General features: G+C 32.6%; 1 protein-coding gene across 1 annotated transcript; it reads right to left on the bottom strand.

Moving 5' to 3' along the window:
• Positions 1–5,978: 5,978 nt before the first annotated feature.
• LOC128551874 (uncharacterized) lies at positions 5,979–9,742 on the bottom strand. Its single transcript, XM_053532802.1, has 4 exons — positions 9,633–9,742; positions 8,405–8,542; positions 7,655–7,796; positions 5,979–7,144 (listed from the first exon to the last, which is right to left on the bottom strand). Exons 2-4 carry the CDS (start codon positions 8,519–8,521, stop codon positions 7,071–7,073), a joined length of 333 nt encoding a protein of 110 aa, XP_053388777.1. The 5' UTR covers positions 8,522–8,542; positions 9,633–9,742; the 3' UTR covers positions 5,979–7,070.
• Positions 9,743–17,436: the final 7,694 nt, after the last annotated feature.

The raw sequence follows: 17,436 nt of genomic DNA, 5'->3' as shown, positions 1-17,436 counted from the left end.
TAGTTTTTTTTTTGGTATTTCTATGTAAAGAAACATATTGTTGATCAAACACAATAATAAAATAATCAGAAACTTATTTTCACAATAATGAAATAATGAGAAACTTACTTAAAGAAATATGCAAGTTTTTATTTTTTCAAATTATGTCTGGATAATTGTGATATTTCAGAAAAATGTAACTTTCACTCATCTAAAGTGATCAACTCCACTGCACACATCTTCATGGTCTAGTTGGGGTCCCTGCTGTGCTAATTGCCCTCTAATCAGTTACTGTTCCATAATCGCTGATAAGCAGCAGATAAGATGGGAGTTGTATATTGGATTTGGGGTGTGTGGGGGGGGGGGGGCACTTATATATAGCCTTTAAGTCCAGATATACAATTAATTGAATTGCTAGCTGGTTAAAATAAATATTCAGTTTCACTTTGCATAACATGAACATTATCTGCAATGCATTTATATACTATATGGCTTTCCTCAGCATTATGCTTTATTTTCGTTTCGGTAAGCATACTGATAAATGAGAGATATCCACATAATTAAAATTCCATCAAAAGATGTACATTTGTATTTTCAAGTATTTTGAATATAATATATATTTTTTTTATACAAATACCGTTTTCTATAATATGCTTAAAAAAGTTTTCATCAAGTCTTATTCAATGCAATATAAACGTTGTATGACTACGAAAGGTTCATATGTATATATACATCATTTAATAACTTGCTAAATAATCGTGTATCATAATCATATCTGTATATTTACCATGTTTGCATTTGTATTTTCTCATTTCTGCATATATTAATTGTATTCATTTTGTACATTGTATGTGACTCTTCAAATTTGGACGAAATAAAGAAATCTTATCTTATTCATTCTTCTGACGAAACCCCGTGTATTACTATTGATTTAAGGGCAGGAATTCGGTCGCAATGTAGTCAAAATGATTTAGACAGAAAAAGGCATGCATGTCCTAATCCTGTTATCTGTATTTTCTATATAAAGTAAAAAAATGTACAGATAGCTTGTCCTATTCCAAATTATAAGCATGATGGCGAGAAAGCCATTTTCGAGAGATTTTTCCTGAGATCAAAATTAAAATGCCGTGACTTGGAACCACTTTTCATACTACAGTGTAATTTTATTTCTCATCTTAGCACATCTATTAATGCGTTTCTACCAAAATGTCAAAAACATTCACAATGAACAAGCACGTATACCTTTAAGGATTCCTCAAGTAAGAACTTGTCCCCAGTTACGTGACTATTCTTAGATGGTTCTCATCCCTGTCATTTTACCTCCTTTAGACTAGATTGTAAATTTTCCTTTTTCACACTTAAGTAAGGCAAAAGCTTTTGGGTCCTTGATGACAATCACAGACTTTTCGCTACGAACTTTATTCAATAGTAAACAGTCGACAGTATCTAAACTGAAGACTTACGTGATTAGCAATTCTTCAGCAGAAATAATTCAGTTTGTCTGAAAATACAAATTATCATACCACTGCTTTGCAAGTTATTCTCTCAAATTTATGGCCTGTAAACACTAGCTCCACCTCTTTTTGGAGGGATTTGAAAAAAAATTAATGATACCCACGTGGCAGCGCTATAATTACCGGAACTATAGGAGTTCTAAATACATGTAAGCAAAGAAAGAGGGTGAGTTGTTGCATTGTTTTTTCATTATTATGGCTTCATGTGCTACATATGCTATCAGACAAAATCAAAAAATCAAACCTGAAGAGACATATGAAAAGACACAAAGACAAAATTCGCCAGTGTAACAGATGTAATAAACCATTCTACTGGTGTAAACCTTCATGGAACAGGGAACCCAGTGGTATGTCCACAGTGTGAAACGCTTTTTTATTACATCCAGTGTAATTGTATACTATGGCATGTCAAACGTTGCTAAATTATATATGTATGTTATTATTATTGTATGTTTGTTATTGTTATTCAATGTCTTGTCATTCATATTCTAAAAGTCATTATTGTTATTCTATATTTCGTTATTCTAATTGTATCTTTGATATTGTTATTCAATGCCGTGTCATTCATATTCTAAGTCTTACCATTGTTATTGTATATGTCGTTATTCTTATTGTATGTTCGATATTCTTATGGTAAACGTCATTATTGTTATTCCATATTTCGTTATTCTTATTGTATATTTGATATTGTTATTCAATGTCGTGTCATTCATATTCTAAGTATTACCATTGTTATTGTATATGTCGTTATTCTTATTGTATGTTCGATATTCTTATGGTAAAAGTCATCATTGTTGTTCAATATCTGACGATTCTATTTACAAAACGTCTCATTCTTATATAAATTATGTTATGTGATTGTATTTGTATAGCGTCGCGGTGCTATTTATATCGCGGGAAATCGCACATACAATAAGAATATTAAGCTTACAAAAACAATAAAAAATATACAACAACAGTAACGTCTTTTACAATAAGAATGTCGAACATACAATAAGAATAACGACATATAGAATAACAATGGTAACACTTAGAATATGAATGACATGACATTGAATAAAATATCAAAGATACAATAAGAATAACGAAATATAGAATAACAATAATGACTTTTACCATAAGAATATCGAACATACAATAAGAATAACGACATATACAATAACAATGGTAAGACTTAGAATATGAATGACATGACACTGAATAACAATATCAAAGATACAATAACAATAACGAAACATAGAATAACAATAATGACTTTTACCATAAGAATATCGAACATACAATAAGAATAACGACATATACAATAACAATAGCAAAGTTTAGAATATGAATGACACGACATTGAATAACAATAACAAACATACAATAATAATAACATACATATATAATTTAGCAACGTTTGACATGCCATAGTATACCTTAAGAATCAGTACTGGGTAAGTTGGAGCCGTCCTGTTTGTTGTATCTTCATCTATTCAATTTTCATATACTTCAATTTAGTAGCAACATGATTGTGACCATGACTGAGAAAATGGGTCCAGATGAGGAATTTTGACATTTTCAGGTTTTTGCATATTTAGAAAGTATATTCATTCAGAAATAAATCCTGAAAATTCAGATGAAAATCTTCAAAATTGTCAATTTTATGACAGATTTTGTAACATAGATATTAAAAATAAAAACAGTACATTTCAGTTATCCTTTCTTTCTAGTTTATTTCTCACGTACTGGTAATGGCTAACAATTCTGAAATAAATTTATCTTTTGTTACATTTGCATGATATAAGTAAGATCCCTTCTTAATACACAAAATGATAATCAATTAAAATCTACAACAATTTCTATAAAAATATTTCTAAAATTGTGTTACCATGGCAACAAATATATTAAAATCCCTTTTCTATGATAAAACTTAAAAAAAAAACATGTTAGCTTGAGATAAGGATTTTAAAAAGTAAAATATTTTAAGGCATATGTATTTACAAAAATAAACAGAAAATTTCCCATGAAAATATTAAGAATGTTTGGTTTTATGACAGTTTTTGTAACATGGATAATAACCATAAGAATAAAATAGATTTGTCATTGTTTCTTCATAACTTGTCTTTTACATGCTGATAATAAATGACTACTTTGGAAAAAAGAACCTTTTATTACTATGAAATTTTATTTTTGTGATGCTTACTTAAAACAAAAAAATACATCTAATTTAAATCTTTCATCTATGAAAGCATTATTCAAATTGCGTTACCATGGCAACATATGCAATAAATTGCTTTTTCTAAAATAGTACATAAAAAATAAAAGCTTACTGTTTCTTGTAAGTTGAATATAATGAAGTATATGTATTCGAAAGTAAAATTTGAACATTATATGTGAAAAGATATAAAATGTTTGGTTTTATGACAGATTTCGTAACATGGGTAATAACCACAACAATAAACTATTTCAGTCGTTGTTTCTTCAGTTTGTGTTTTCACTTATTGGTAATCACTGGCTATTTTTAAATAAATGAATCTTCTTTTACAAAGAATATTTAGATATTCACTTAAAGTGCAAAGATCTAGCTGGCTAAAGTTCTTCACATTTTCTATAAAAACATTATTAAATTATGTTACCATGGCAACATATGCATTTGATTCTGTTTTCTACAATAGTACTTTAAAGAAGAGCTTAATCTGGAAAAGTGTTTCAGATAACTTGAATATTATAAAGTGGTATGTATTCAAAAATATTATCTCAAAATTTAATGTTACCAAATTAAAATGTTTTGTTTTTTTGACAGTGTTTGTATTAGGAGTAATAACTATAAGAATAAAACATTTCTGTCATTGTTTCTTCATAACTTGCCTTTTACCTGCTGGTAATAAATAACTATTTTGAAATAAATGAAACATATATTACTATTGATTTTTTTTTATTGTTTGCTTATTTTAAGTAGAATACTAGAAAGTAAGCTAATTAAATTTTTCCATATTTTCTAGGAAATTGTGTTACCATGGCGACATATGTTTTAAATTCCCTTTTCCTACAATAATACTTAAAAACAAGAGCTTATTTTAAAAAAGTATTTCTAATAAGTTAAATATTCGAAAGTATAATAAGTATTCCGGAAAGAAATCTGAAAATTTCACATAAAATCTTTAAGGAGGTAGGTTACCTTCATATTTGTATGTGCGCATGTCCAACCGGAAGCTAACGTGACGATTTACGACGACGTTTACGACAAACTAAATGTGTTTGTATATTCATTCTTCTGAAAACAAATCATAAACCTGTCTTCGATCTGATGCTTTATGGTTTAATAATGCAGAAATAATGAATAAATTGCCGCAGAAACGCTTCAAAACAATGTTGCCTTAAAATGACGTCATTGACGTCATGACGTTACGTGTCATGTTACCGCGCCAAAATTAATAGCTTTTATCTTGAAAGTACGTATTTCTGTGCATTTTCTTTATTTTAACTATTTTCAAATAACCATTATTTGCTGAAATATTTTTATGAGTCTTTTGCTCTGAATGATAATCAATATTTTGCTTCTTTTATGTAGTTATATTGAAATGTTATGCGAGAATGTAGAAAATGGATGATGATAAGCAATGTTATTTGGAATATAGTTGGGTGAAAGGTTACTTGTTACGCATTTTCAAATAAAAAATCTAGCAGTTTGATTTGTAATACCTATTTTTCAGGTTCCATTGAAAATTTGTTACTTATGTACTTAAACTAAGATCTAAAATTGTTCAAATTTCAGTTGAAAATTCTGGTTTCTTGAATTGAATTGATGTTACCATGGAAACGAAAGCCCGTGACCTATGTAACTAAATGTAAAATTTAAAAGCTTGACACCGGTCTTTTTAGAGAAACAGCTTCGGCTTTTTATTTTCATTTCAACATATCATGAGAATAATAGCAGCATGCTGAACGAATTTTTCCATGAAAATTCCAGACGAGGGGTACTCTGTAAGTATTCTAAGCTTGTGAAATTTGTTTGAATAAATGCAAAGAACAGGAACATTTAACTTACGTTAGAAATAATATGTTTTAAGCTACATCAACTAGAAAGATAATCTTATTCAATACTTTTTATAAGAAATTACGACAAAAAGCAAGATATAAGCTATTCTAAACATCTCTGTTGCCATGGTTACTTTAAACTTTAAGCAAAATAGGGTCCATGTAAAGTGCTTTGTATTTTGCTAATAATATTACCAAATATTGCATGTTGGTCATTAACAGTATGGCACTGAAGCCGTCGAAAACCCCTATTTTTATACATAGTTGTTTAAAAATGAGAGAAAATGCGTTACATGGAAACACGAGCCCGCGACATATACATTTTAGCTAATATTAGGAAGCTAACGTGCATATTAGTAAATTTATCAATTATGCAGACTTCTACGGATATCAATGGAACTAAAATACACTGAAAATGTGTTAAACATCCGTATTTTCCTTTTCTTTCAATATGAATGCATTTGGAGGGTCATGTTCTTCAAACCTGGATAAAAATTGAACTTGAAGGGACAGAGACAAACGAAATTGAGATTGTAGCAGTTAAAACTTCATATTACACGAAATACAAAAGAATGCTGCGGTTCAACTAATTTGAATTTACCCTTGTAACAAGGTAACCTACCTCCTTAAAACAGCCATGTTCTGTAACAAAAGTAGTTATGTAAGAATAAACATTTCAGTCATCCCTTTCCTCATAATCTGTTTTTTCACTGGCTAGTTATAACTGACAATACAAGAAAGTGAACATTCTTTTACCATTACATTGTATACTGTAGATCCCTTATTGAATAATTTCAATGAAATATAATTTGAATTATGTTACCATGGCAACATACATACTAAATTCCTTTTTCTAAAAATACTTTAATAATTAACACAACAGCTTAACTTTTGATGAAGGTTACACTGCTACAAGCTCTGGTGAAAAGTAATATTTATTTCCAGCCAATACTTTAATGTAGGTAACTGAAACTACAACCTTTACTTGATGTTTAACTTTCACAGCTAAACACATCTATATGAACAGCAAAACAGGCTAAAGTGTTGTGTATTAAAACGTTTGAATTCAACAACAATTTCTATCTTTTACATTCACTTCCTTTTTTCAGTTCTCAGAAAAATCCTCGCCAATCACAATTTCAGTTTTCAGTTGAAGTGGTTTGGGACAAACAGAATCCTTTGACTTTTCAGACTAATACTATTCTCTTATGAGTTCATACAGGTACCATTGTCAGGCTTGTGTCATTCCATGTCAATAATATTCGTTTGGCAAGGGGGAGTAGATTTTAGTAAGTTAACTGGACTGTCACTTTTAACACTAACAATCCAGGTGTTTCTGCAGACATAATAAAGTGGTAATACTTGGCTATCGACTTCAAAAGTTTAAAATATTGTGATAAGATATTTCTCCACTGGTAGAATGTGACAGGATTTAAATCATTGTTGACCAACTGTGTAGTGTTATGACCTTTCTTTGATGACTGACACACTGTGTCAGCAATATCATGTATTATTAAAGGTCTCAGCATTCACCCTCCTCCACAGATTCTTCTAAATTCAAAAGTGCAAGTCAGATTCAAACTTTGCATGGTCTGTGATCATTGTTGAATATTCAATCGATCTGTGATATCCTGTAACACATAAGTAAAACATATTATTTTAAATAATAAACCTAGGAGTCTCTTTATTTAATAAAAGCAGAGTTATCACTATTTGATAATAGATGATTCTTTAATTTCTTACAACAATGCTCTAAAATATTGACAAACAGACTGACAACAGCATGCTGTCAGTTTATAAAATGTAACTTTGTTTGTAGATTTTGATTACTGCAATAGATGTTCTAAAAAAACATTTTGGCATTTATTGGATAACCCTTAACCTGCTAAATTTGTAAAATTGACTACTCCATCTTTAAATAGAGACAGTACCATTTATAGCTATAGGGGGTTCTCATAGAAAATTGCTAAGTATCAACACTGCAGATCATGATCAGACTGCACATATGTGCAGGTGATCTTGATTGCACTGGTTGCAAAGACAGACATAGCTGCCTCATGCAGCCTAAGGGTTAAAAGTATACACTGTTTTAACAGCTATCAAAAATGGTTGTTACCTAGTAAAAGTTTCCACAGACGTACCACAGCAAGATGTTATTTCTATTCTAGCTAGCAGCATTGTCAAAATGGAATACCAATACAGGTAATGATGTACCATGCTCACAAGTTGTCTGCCCCTTAACCAACTGAGTTGGTTCATAAACAAGAGGAAACACTTGCCTTCCTGAAAAAAGATTTAAAAGTCTTTGGTAAAAGTATCTGTTATCTTCATGTATCTCAGGAACCTTTACAGTCTTCATTCTAATCTATATTTTTGGTGCAATAAAACTGGTAAAAAAATTCAATCACATTCACAATGTCTAAGTCAAAAAATGGGTTAATTAAATTTTGAAAATAATCACATTACAATTAAACTAAATACATTAATTGATTTACTTCGAATGCTTAATTAAAATTCCTATTATTTAGAACTATATTCTACAAGTTAATGAGATATCAACTTATACACATGTACATGTTGTGTTAAGCATTCAAATTATCCATGTACTTATTGAGTGCCACAGACTTTTCTCAGGCTAATAGCCAATGTAATGAAGACTTTACACCAACTGATCCTCCTCAAAACCAGATTGTTGACATTAAATTTCAATAATGCCAGTTTTGTCAGTTTAAGCCATTTAATAGTCATAGTACATGTACATACATTGTACAAATCATTAGTGTAGAAGTAGACTTATTTTGAATTGGCTCCAACAAAACCTAGACAGAGGTATAAATAAATAATATATTGCATTAAAATTATAATAGAGCCATTAGCTGCATGTTACTTACCTGATTCCTCAAAGCACATCCAAAATATGTTACATTTTCTTTGGATCTTAAAGTAAACAGACCAATTTCCTGGCTGTTGTAGGGTATATGAACCAGCTGTATAGTGGAATGAACCATCAAAGAAACAAGGAATATTATCTGAAAGAAGATACATTGCATGTACTGTAAACATCACTAAAATCAAAAACTTCATGAATACTAAATTAATAATGTAATTGTGAAAGGTTTCATTAACTTACCACAAAATACTATAAAAGTTATTATACTATGAATCTATCTTTTAAAGGATCAAAAATTGTTTTACACACAGCAAGGCTCAAAAATTTCAAAATTAAAAAGATTTTCATTATATGGCATAAATTCCCACTATCAAAAAAAAAAAAACATCCTGTTACAAAACATTCTGAATCAACAATAATGGAAAGAGATTAGTCACCAAACAGAAATAACATGACTTATGAGACCCACAGCAAAAACAGTTTTCATTTTATAAATGGAAGTGTCCAGACATCCGGTAACCAGAAACCTAGCAGGTGTTCTAGCCAACCGGTAACAGGACGCCTAGCCTATCCAAATTTCTATCCTATAGGGGTTTTCTAGGCGTCCGGTATTCAATTTTAAAATATTGTATACGCCTTACAGGTGAATATTCAAACCTATGCTAAAAAATGATACAATAAATTTATTTCCTTACATATTTCATATATAAAAAGATCGCCGAACAGCTAGAAAAACATTCGCGGAGAGGCTAGTCGTATTGTTGCCGGACAGCTAGAATGCAGGGTAGGCGTCCGGTTACCGGACATTTGCATATTTCCTTTTAAAATACCTTGGCTACTACTTGAGAGTGGACTTTTCGAGAAATGATGTGACACATGCAGGCATCTATAAGTCTGCATCAAATTTATTAATTATCATTGCTACATGTATATTGTATTTTTCCATAATAATGCTTACTATGGACAATGAATTAATTTGATGAATCCTGGTCACCTCGAGTAAGAAGCTGCCTGCCTTCAATAATCTTTGTGATAACCCAACTGGCCATTTTATATTAAATACACAGGCATAGTGAAATCATCTGTGTTTAGTGGCCACAAGATAAATTTCATAAATTTCTCTCGGTATGTTTTGGATTCACTTCCGGGTAAAAGACCGACTTATTTCAGTGAAAGTTTCAAATATATTAGAGAATCTTCATTAACTACTGTTTATAAACGGTACTTACCAAATCAGTAAACAGTATTACAAGTCTCAGATCCCTTCATCGTTGAACAAAAGGTAGTTAAACAAAAGTAAACTTCACATGCTTCCTCCGAAACCGGAAACATAGCGAAGGGGAAACAACTGATTTTGAACGAAATATTTTGCCTCAGGCGTAATACCACTATTTTTTTACAGGTGTGATGTCTAAATATTCTTTCTGTAGTAGGCTGTTATCAATCATGTAACAAGCAATCGTACTTTAACGGTCAAACTTTTGCTAATTAAAACATGTGTAAGAAAGCTGCGCGCGTAAACTTGGCGCAACTTTAAACGTCGTTTCTCGATATTACGTCATGCCGCATCTGGACCGGTTTTCAAAGACGACGTCACAATAGTGACGTGACGTCACTTTTACCAGAGTGGGGCATTAAACATCTTTTTGATCATGTTGTTTTTGTGTTGCAACTACTTATAATATCAATGTTTTGATACATAAAGAAAGTGAATAAAAGTATGTTTCCCTTGTAAATTGATGAAAACGAACCCAGAAGAAAACTCAGAAGATCCTATATTACTGCATAAAATTTTGCAGTGGCTGATCCTGTGTCTCCTGCGTTACTGGCCAGCACGGTCATGAAAAGCCTTATATTGGTCTTCCAAGAAATATTATTCATTGTTTATGATAAAATATGTTATAAGAATGTGTCAGTGATATCGTGGAAGTGGTAATTTAGAGTTTTTGTCGAATAACATACTGAAATAATACGTTTTCTGAGTCGTGGCATTGTTTAACTGCAATTTTCCCATGGATTTCCAAAGTAATTGAGAAAAGTGTTTAGATTTGCTGGAAAATGAATAGCAACGAGTGTTTCATATTATTCGGAGCACAACTTGCGCTATATGCCGTCCTTGACAACAAATTCTAAATAACAGAAAAATATATTTTTCTTTATACCAAAAATCACCAAAAGCACTTCATCCGAGATCTTACGTTACTGACATGTTCTTAGTTCATTCTACATTTTCATAGAAACAATATTTTGTACCAGCTGATTGTTGAATCGAATATATTTACCCCGAGAACTGTTTTGTCCGCCACGAACTGTCTTGCTAGCAACCGGCTTAAAACCAACCTACGCGCAGGATATTGTTAAACAAGCTACTGTACCGGTAAAGGGAAGTAACACTGAGTTGATAAAGGGTGCGGATTACAGGTACCAATAGTTCCCGTTCCTGGCAAAGTGTAAAATCCGGTCGTCCTATCTATCCAGTTAAGAATTTATTGCAAAAATCCGGCCGTACCCATTTATTTCTTTATTTCTTGATCAAATTTAATAAAATTGGTATCAAATGAAACTTAGGTTCTGTACTTGCTAAATATATAACTTAAATTAAGTTTTTATGCCAAGTAAGTATACAGAACTATATACAATATCGTCTCATTTTCCGGCCATACGCTTGCATATTTCAGAGAATGGACAAACTACGGCCGTCCTATCTATTTTTTTTTTCAAAAAAAATATATATCACAATAAATGTAATATCTTTTGAAAGAACACTTTCCTTAGTTTACATATATGGCATATGAATAACAATCTTGCAAATATTAAATAAAGTTGTGCGATATCAAACTTGTATAAATGTTACAACTGATTCTATCCAGAAGTACAAAGTACAAAAATACGGCCGTACCTTATAAAAGTTTCAATTCTTTACAACCCTAACCTTCTTTTATATCATATGAAAATGTATGTTATGAAGTTTATAAAAATGTTAAGGTTTTTGAAATCGGTAAATTACAACAGCAGATATATGTGTTCAAAGATTGATGATTTTTTTCGCCAAAGCAAATATACAGCAGGGCGTTATTTGGCGTTGTCATTTGTTGAAAATTTGAAAGCATGCAATTGGTGTAGTTCTAAATAATAAGAACAACAAACTGAGATGTATTGTAAATAACATATACAATAATCACCGTACATAATTAATTACTGTATTTTTTCCTCGCAGTTTGAACATCATTTTACGTAATCAGAGTGGTCTGTGTAGTATCGTGACAATAATTTTATAGATCTAAGTTCTTTAAATTGTGTCTTATAGAGTCTTATCACATGATGTTTGAAAATACCCGCAATTATCTCTGTATAATTATCTGTCTTTAACATACTGAGTATCAATATATCAAACAACATGCTTAAAAACGGAACCAATTGTTAATAAATATCAAAAGGTATCGTCGTGAAAAACTTAGTTTGTTACCAAAAAAAAAAAAAAGAAAAAAAGAGAACAAACTTGTTACAATCAGGTAATGTTCTATATATGTGACGTCGTCTTTGAAAACCGGTCCAGATGCGGCATGACGTAATATCGAGAAACGACGTTTAAAGTTGCGCCAAGTATACGCGCGCAGCTTTCTTACACATGTTTTAATTAGCAAAAGTTTGACCGTTAAAGTACGACTGCTTGTTGATCGCGGCCGCGATCATATTGAATAGGACAAGTATATGCGCGCTGGGGAAAATATTTCATGATGGGCCTGTGAATTCTTTACTTGTGGGTGAAACAGGTCTCATAAGCGTAAATACGACTAGCTTGTACTGATTATAAAACATACCTTCCAATTTTTGTGAATTAATTGTTGTTGTACTTTTAGTAGTTCAACCGCCACCCTTGTTTAAGAGCAACATTTAAAAAACACGTTTTTTTTTCATCCTCAAGTAATAAGTAAGTAGACTCGCCCAGTTTAATCAATCTAGACGCATAATCTAACTATACATAGAGCGCTTACTTCACCCGATTTACATTCGGAACATTTTCACGCGTTTCGGGCTTTATCGTATGTTTAACATGGGATTTTTGAACCGTCCAAAGATGTTGGAAATGTTTGTCTCATTGTTTATTTTTTTTTGAATAAAAATGTTACTGCTTTCATTGTCTACCACTTTTTTTCCACCCTTGCCCGAAAAAGCAGTAATGAGTTTGTACACTGTTCAGACAATTGTGCTCTGTTGAAATTTAACCAAACAAAAGTTTACCTGCATAAACAGAAAGCATAATATGTCCCCATGCGCGGATCCAGAGGGTGAGGGGGGGGAGGGACGGGGGTCCAGACCCCCTCTGGAAAATCTTTAAAAACGAAAGAAGACAGAAGGAAAAAAATGTTTTTCGAAAAAAGGCAACATTAGGACTGCATGTAAAGTATATACGGCTGCTGCTACATACGACCCCGACATAATTCATATTATTTATCTAAAAGAAACTAAGAATTTTCCCTTCAAGAAGCTTGATTTTATCATTTTCCCAAATTTAACAGGTTAGTCCATAAAACTGTCCCAGAATGCAAAAAATGAAGTGCTAAATTTCGAAATTTCCAGGGTGGGAGGGGCGGGGGGGGGGGGGGCAGGGAATCGGACCCCCCCTGAGAAAATTGGCTGTGCCCGTGCATGGTCACTATACCTGTCCAGTACTGGACATTATGGTAAACGCTTCTTTCCTGCACAAATGACAATTTCGCAACTTCTGTCCGGTTTGTACAAATTTCTGGCCGTGATAAACCATTTGACTTGTAACATGATTGATAACAGCCTACTACAGAAAGAATATTTAGACATCAGACCTGTAAAAAAAATAGTGGTATTACGCCTGAGGCAAAATATTTTGTTCAAAATCAGTTGTTTCCCCTTCGCTATGTTTCCGGTGGTTAGCTCTAGATGTAGTACTGATGTTATTGGTGGTAGTACAGTATCATATACCTATGTTAAACCTAAAGGTGGCAGGGGAGCGGTTTCGTAGTTTGGCCCCGGTCGATTTTCTGTATAAACAGGACAGGGTAGATATAAAGGCATATCTATCTTACTGGTTATTTATCATTATTAATTCTTTAATATATCTGGGGAATGAGGAACGGTTAATGATTCTACATGGCGGGTGTTTTAAAATTCCTAGCTCCGTTACTTCCGGTTGAGGCTTAAAACATAAACATCAGAACAAAAAGTCGACCAGACGCTCGGCTGTTATCCATCCACTTTTTTCAAGTGAAAATTAGGGAAATAAAGTGCTGGTTGGGAGGACACATTCACACCACCTGGGTATGCATCTATGTTCGCACTATACATATATGCTACGAAATTGGATTTAAAAATACAAAATGGATGAATGGCAGAGTTCAAAGTGAGGCCCGGTTAGGCTAATTTTGGTCTATAAAATTTGGGTGATTTGGCCAATTTTCACTACATCTGGCATGGAAAGCGACAAGGTGCATTAGGACCCGGGGAGTCGTCTTTATGGTAGTCTATAGTATCTGCAATAGTCCATAGTAGTTTCAAAGAAAAATATGCCAAAAAGAGATTTCTATGGATAAATTTTAACACTGGTACCCACACGTCATGTGGAATTCGCAAATCTGCACTCCCCTGCCACTTAAGGAAAATAGACAAATTTTCAAACCACTCAAATATTGACTTTTTGCATGTATTTAAACCCATTACGGAATGAACTGTAACCTATAGTGGTTTTTATTCATTTCTAAGTACTAAATTCGGCCTAGCGAGTCCCAAGATGGCAGTAGGTGGCCATATAATAATGAAGCTAATGACCCCCAGCCAGTAGGATTCGTATCATAAAACGGCCAAAAGAAGAAATTAGTGCCTAGATAATGACTATTCATGCCATTTTGTTTAAAAGCAACACATGTGTCTATATCTAGCAATGCCATTAAGCTATATAGTGGCTGGGGTGGCCCCAAAGGATGGATGGGTGGCCTTTAAAGGGTGTCCCGATAGGATAAGTACGGTAGTCTGCATTTGTATACCAAAATTATGTTAAAAGTACATGGTTTTAACATTTGAAAAGGCTTTAAAATGTAAATATCATGTGAAATTAACTTTAAAGGCAGTAAATAGTTTTTCGGGGTTACTTTGATTCAGAATGCAAATTTTGGCTGATTTTTGCGTGGAGGGGTGGGCACTTTTGTTGGCTTATTCACCGGCTATCTTGCAAGGTACGGCAACACTTTTTGTTCAGTTGATATCACTATAAGTGTCTTAGGATTCAGGACAGGTTACATTTTATTTATTTAAACATCTTAAAAACTTAAGGTGGCAGGGGAGCGGTTTCGTAGTTTGGCCCCGGTCGATTTTCTGTATAAACAGGACAGGGTTAGATATAAAGGCATATCTATCTTACTGGTTATTTATCATTATTAATTCTTTAATATATCTGGGGAATGAGGAACGGTTAATGATTCTACATGGCGGGTGTTTTAAAATTCCTAGCTCCGTACTTCCGGTTGAGGCTTAAAAAATAAAAATCAGAACAAAAAGTCGGGCCAGATGCTCGGCTGTTATCCATCCACTTTTTTTCAAGTGAAAATTAGGGAAATAAAGTGTGGTTGGGAGACACATTCACACCACCTGGGTATGCATCTATGTTCGCACTATACATATATGCTACGAAATTGGATTTAAAAATACAAAATGGATGAATGGCAGAGTTCAAAGTGAGGCCGGTTAGGCTAATTTTGGTTCATAAAATTTGGGTGATTTGGCCAATTTTCACTACATCTGGCATGGAAAGCGACAGGTGCATAGGACCGGAGAGTCGTCTTTATGTAGTCTATAGTATCTGCAATAGTCCATAGTAGTTTCAAAGAAAAATAAGCAAAAACGAGATTTCTATGGATATTTCAACACTGGTACCCACACGTCAATGTGGAATTCGCAAATCTGCACTCCCCTGCCACCTAACCCTAACCTTTAGTCAGTGTATTGTACGCTCAGTGTACTACCTATAGTCATATTCGATACTGCATATATGATTAACGGTTTCCGGTTTCGGATGTTATCAGGGAAGCATGTGAAGTTTACTTTTGTTTAACTACCTTTTGTTCAACGATGAAGGGATCTGAGACTTGTAATAAATACTGTTTACTGATTTGGTAAGTACCGTTTATAAACAGTAGTTAATGAAGATTCTCTAATATATTTGAAACTTTCACTGAAATAAGTCGGTCTTTTACCCGGAAGTGAATCCAAAACATACCGAGAGAAATTTATGAAATTTATCTTGTGGCCACTAAACACAGATGATTTCACTATGCCTGTGTATTTAATATAAAATGGCCAGTTGGGTTATCACAAAGATTATTGAAGGCAGGCAGCTTCTTACTCGAGGTGACCAGGATTCATCAAATTAATTCATTGTCCATAGTAAGCATTATTATGGAAAAATACAATATACATGTAGCAATGATAATTAATAAATTTGATGCAGACTTATAGATGCCTGCCTGTGTCACATCATTTCTCGAAAAGTCCCCTCTCAAGTAGTAGCCAAGATATTTTAAAAGGAAATATGCAGATGTCCGGTAACCGGACTCCTACCCTGCATTCTAGCTGTCCGGCAACAATACGACTAGCCTCTCCGCGAATGTTTTTCTAGCTGTTCGGCGATCATTTTATATATGAATACTGTAAGGAAATAAATTTATTGTATCATTTTTTTTTAATATGTTTGAATATTTACCTGTAAGGCGTATACAATATTTTAAAATTGATTACCGGACACCTAGAAAACCCCTATAGGATAGAAATTTGGATAGGCTAGGCGTCCTGTCTGTTACCGGTTGACTAGAACACCGGCTAGGTTTCTGGTTACCGGATGTCTAGACACTTCCATTTATAAAATGGTAACTGTTTTTGCTGTGGGTCTCATAAGTCATGTTATTTCTGTCTGGTGACTAGTGTCTAGGGGTTAATGTGTTATCTTATTTTATTAGGGGTCAAGGTGTCGAGGGGTTAAAACGTCTTGCTATCCTCTCTCTCCATTATTGTTAGTTCAGAATGTTTTGTAACATGATGATTTTTTATGGATAGTTTGAATTTATGCCATATAATGAAAATCTTTTTAATTTTGAAAATTTTGAGCCTTGCTGTGTGTAAAACAATTTATGATCCTTTAAAAAAATAGATTCATAGTATAATAACTTTTATAGTATTTTGTGGTAAGTTAATGAGACCTTTCACAATCACATTATTAATTTAGTATTCATGAAGTTTTTGATTTTTAGTGATGTTTACAGTACATGTAATGTATCATCTTTCAGATAATATTCCTTGTTCCTTTGATGGTTCATTCCACTATACAGCTGGTTCATATACCCTACAACAGCCAGGAAATTGGTCTGTTTACTTTAAGATCCAAAGAAAATGTAACATATTTTGGATGTGCTTTGAGGAATCAGGTAAGTAACATGCAGCTAATGGCTCTTATTAGAATTTTAATGCAATATATTATTTATTTATACCTCTGTCTAGGTTTTGTTGGAGCCAATTCAAAATAAGTCTACTTCTACACTAATGATTTGTACAATGTATGTACATGTACTATGACTATTAAATGGCTTAAACTGACAAAACTGGCATTATTGAAATTTAATTTCAACAATCTGGTTTTGAGGAGGATCAGTTGGTGTAAAGTCTTCATTACATTGGCTATTAGCCTGAGAAAAGTCTGTGGCACTCAATAAGTACATGGATAATTTGAATGTTTAAAACACAACATGTACATGTGTATAGGTTGATATCTCATTAACTTGTAGAATATAGTTCTAAATAATAGGATTTTTAATTAAGTATTCAAAGTAAATCAATTAATTGTAATTTAGTTTAATTGTAGTGTGATTATTTTCAAATTTAATTAACCCATTCTTGACTTAGACATTGTGATGTGATTGATTTTTTTTACAGTTTTTATTGCACCAAGAATATAGATTAGAATGAAGACTGTAAAGGTTCCTGAGATACATGAAGATAACAGATACTTTTACC

This window comes from Mercenaria mercenaria, unplaced genomic scaffold (genome assembly GCF_021730395.1).
Source record: "Mercenaria mercenaria strain notata unplaced genomic scaffold, MADL_Memer_1 contig_1788, whole genome shotgun sequence".
Taxonomy (NCBI): Eukaryota; Metazoa; Mollusca; class Bivalvia; order Venerida; family Veneridae; genus Mercenaria; species Mercenaria mercenaria.
This window is presented reverse-complemented; position numbering and strand designations above follow the sequence as displayed.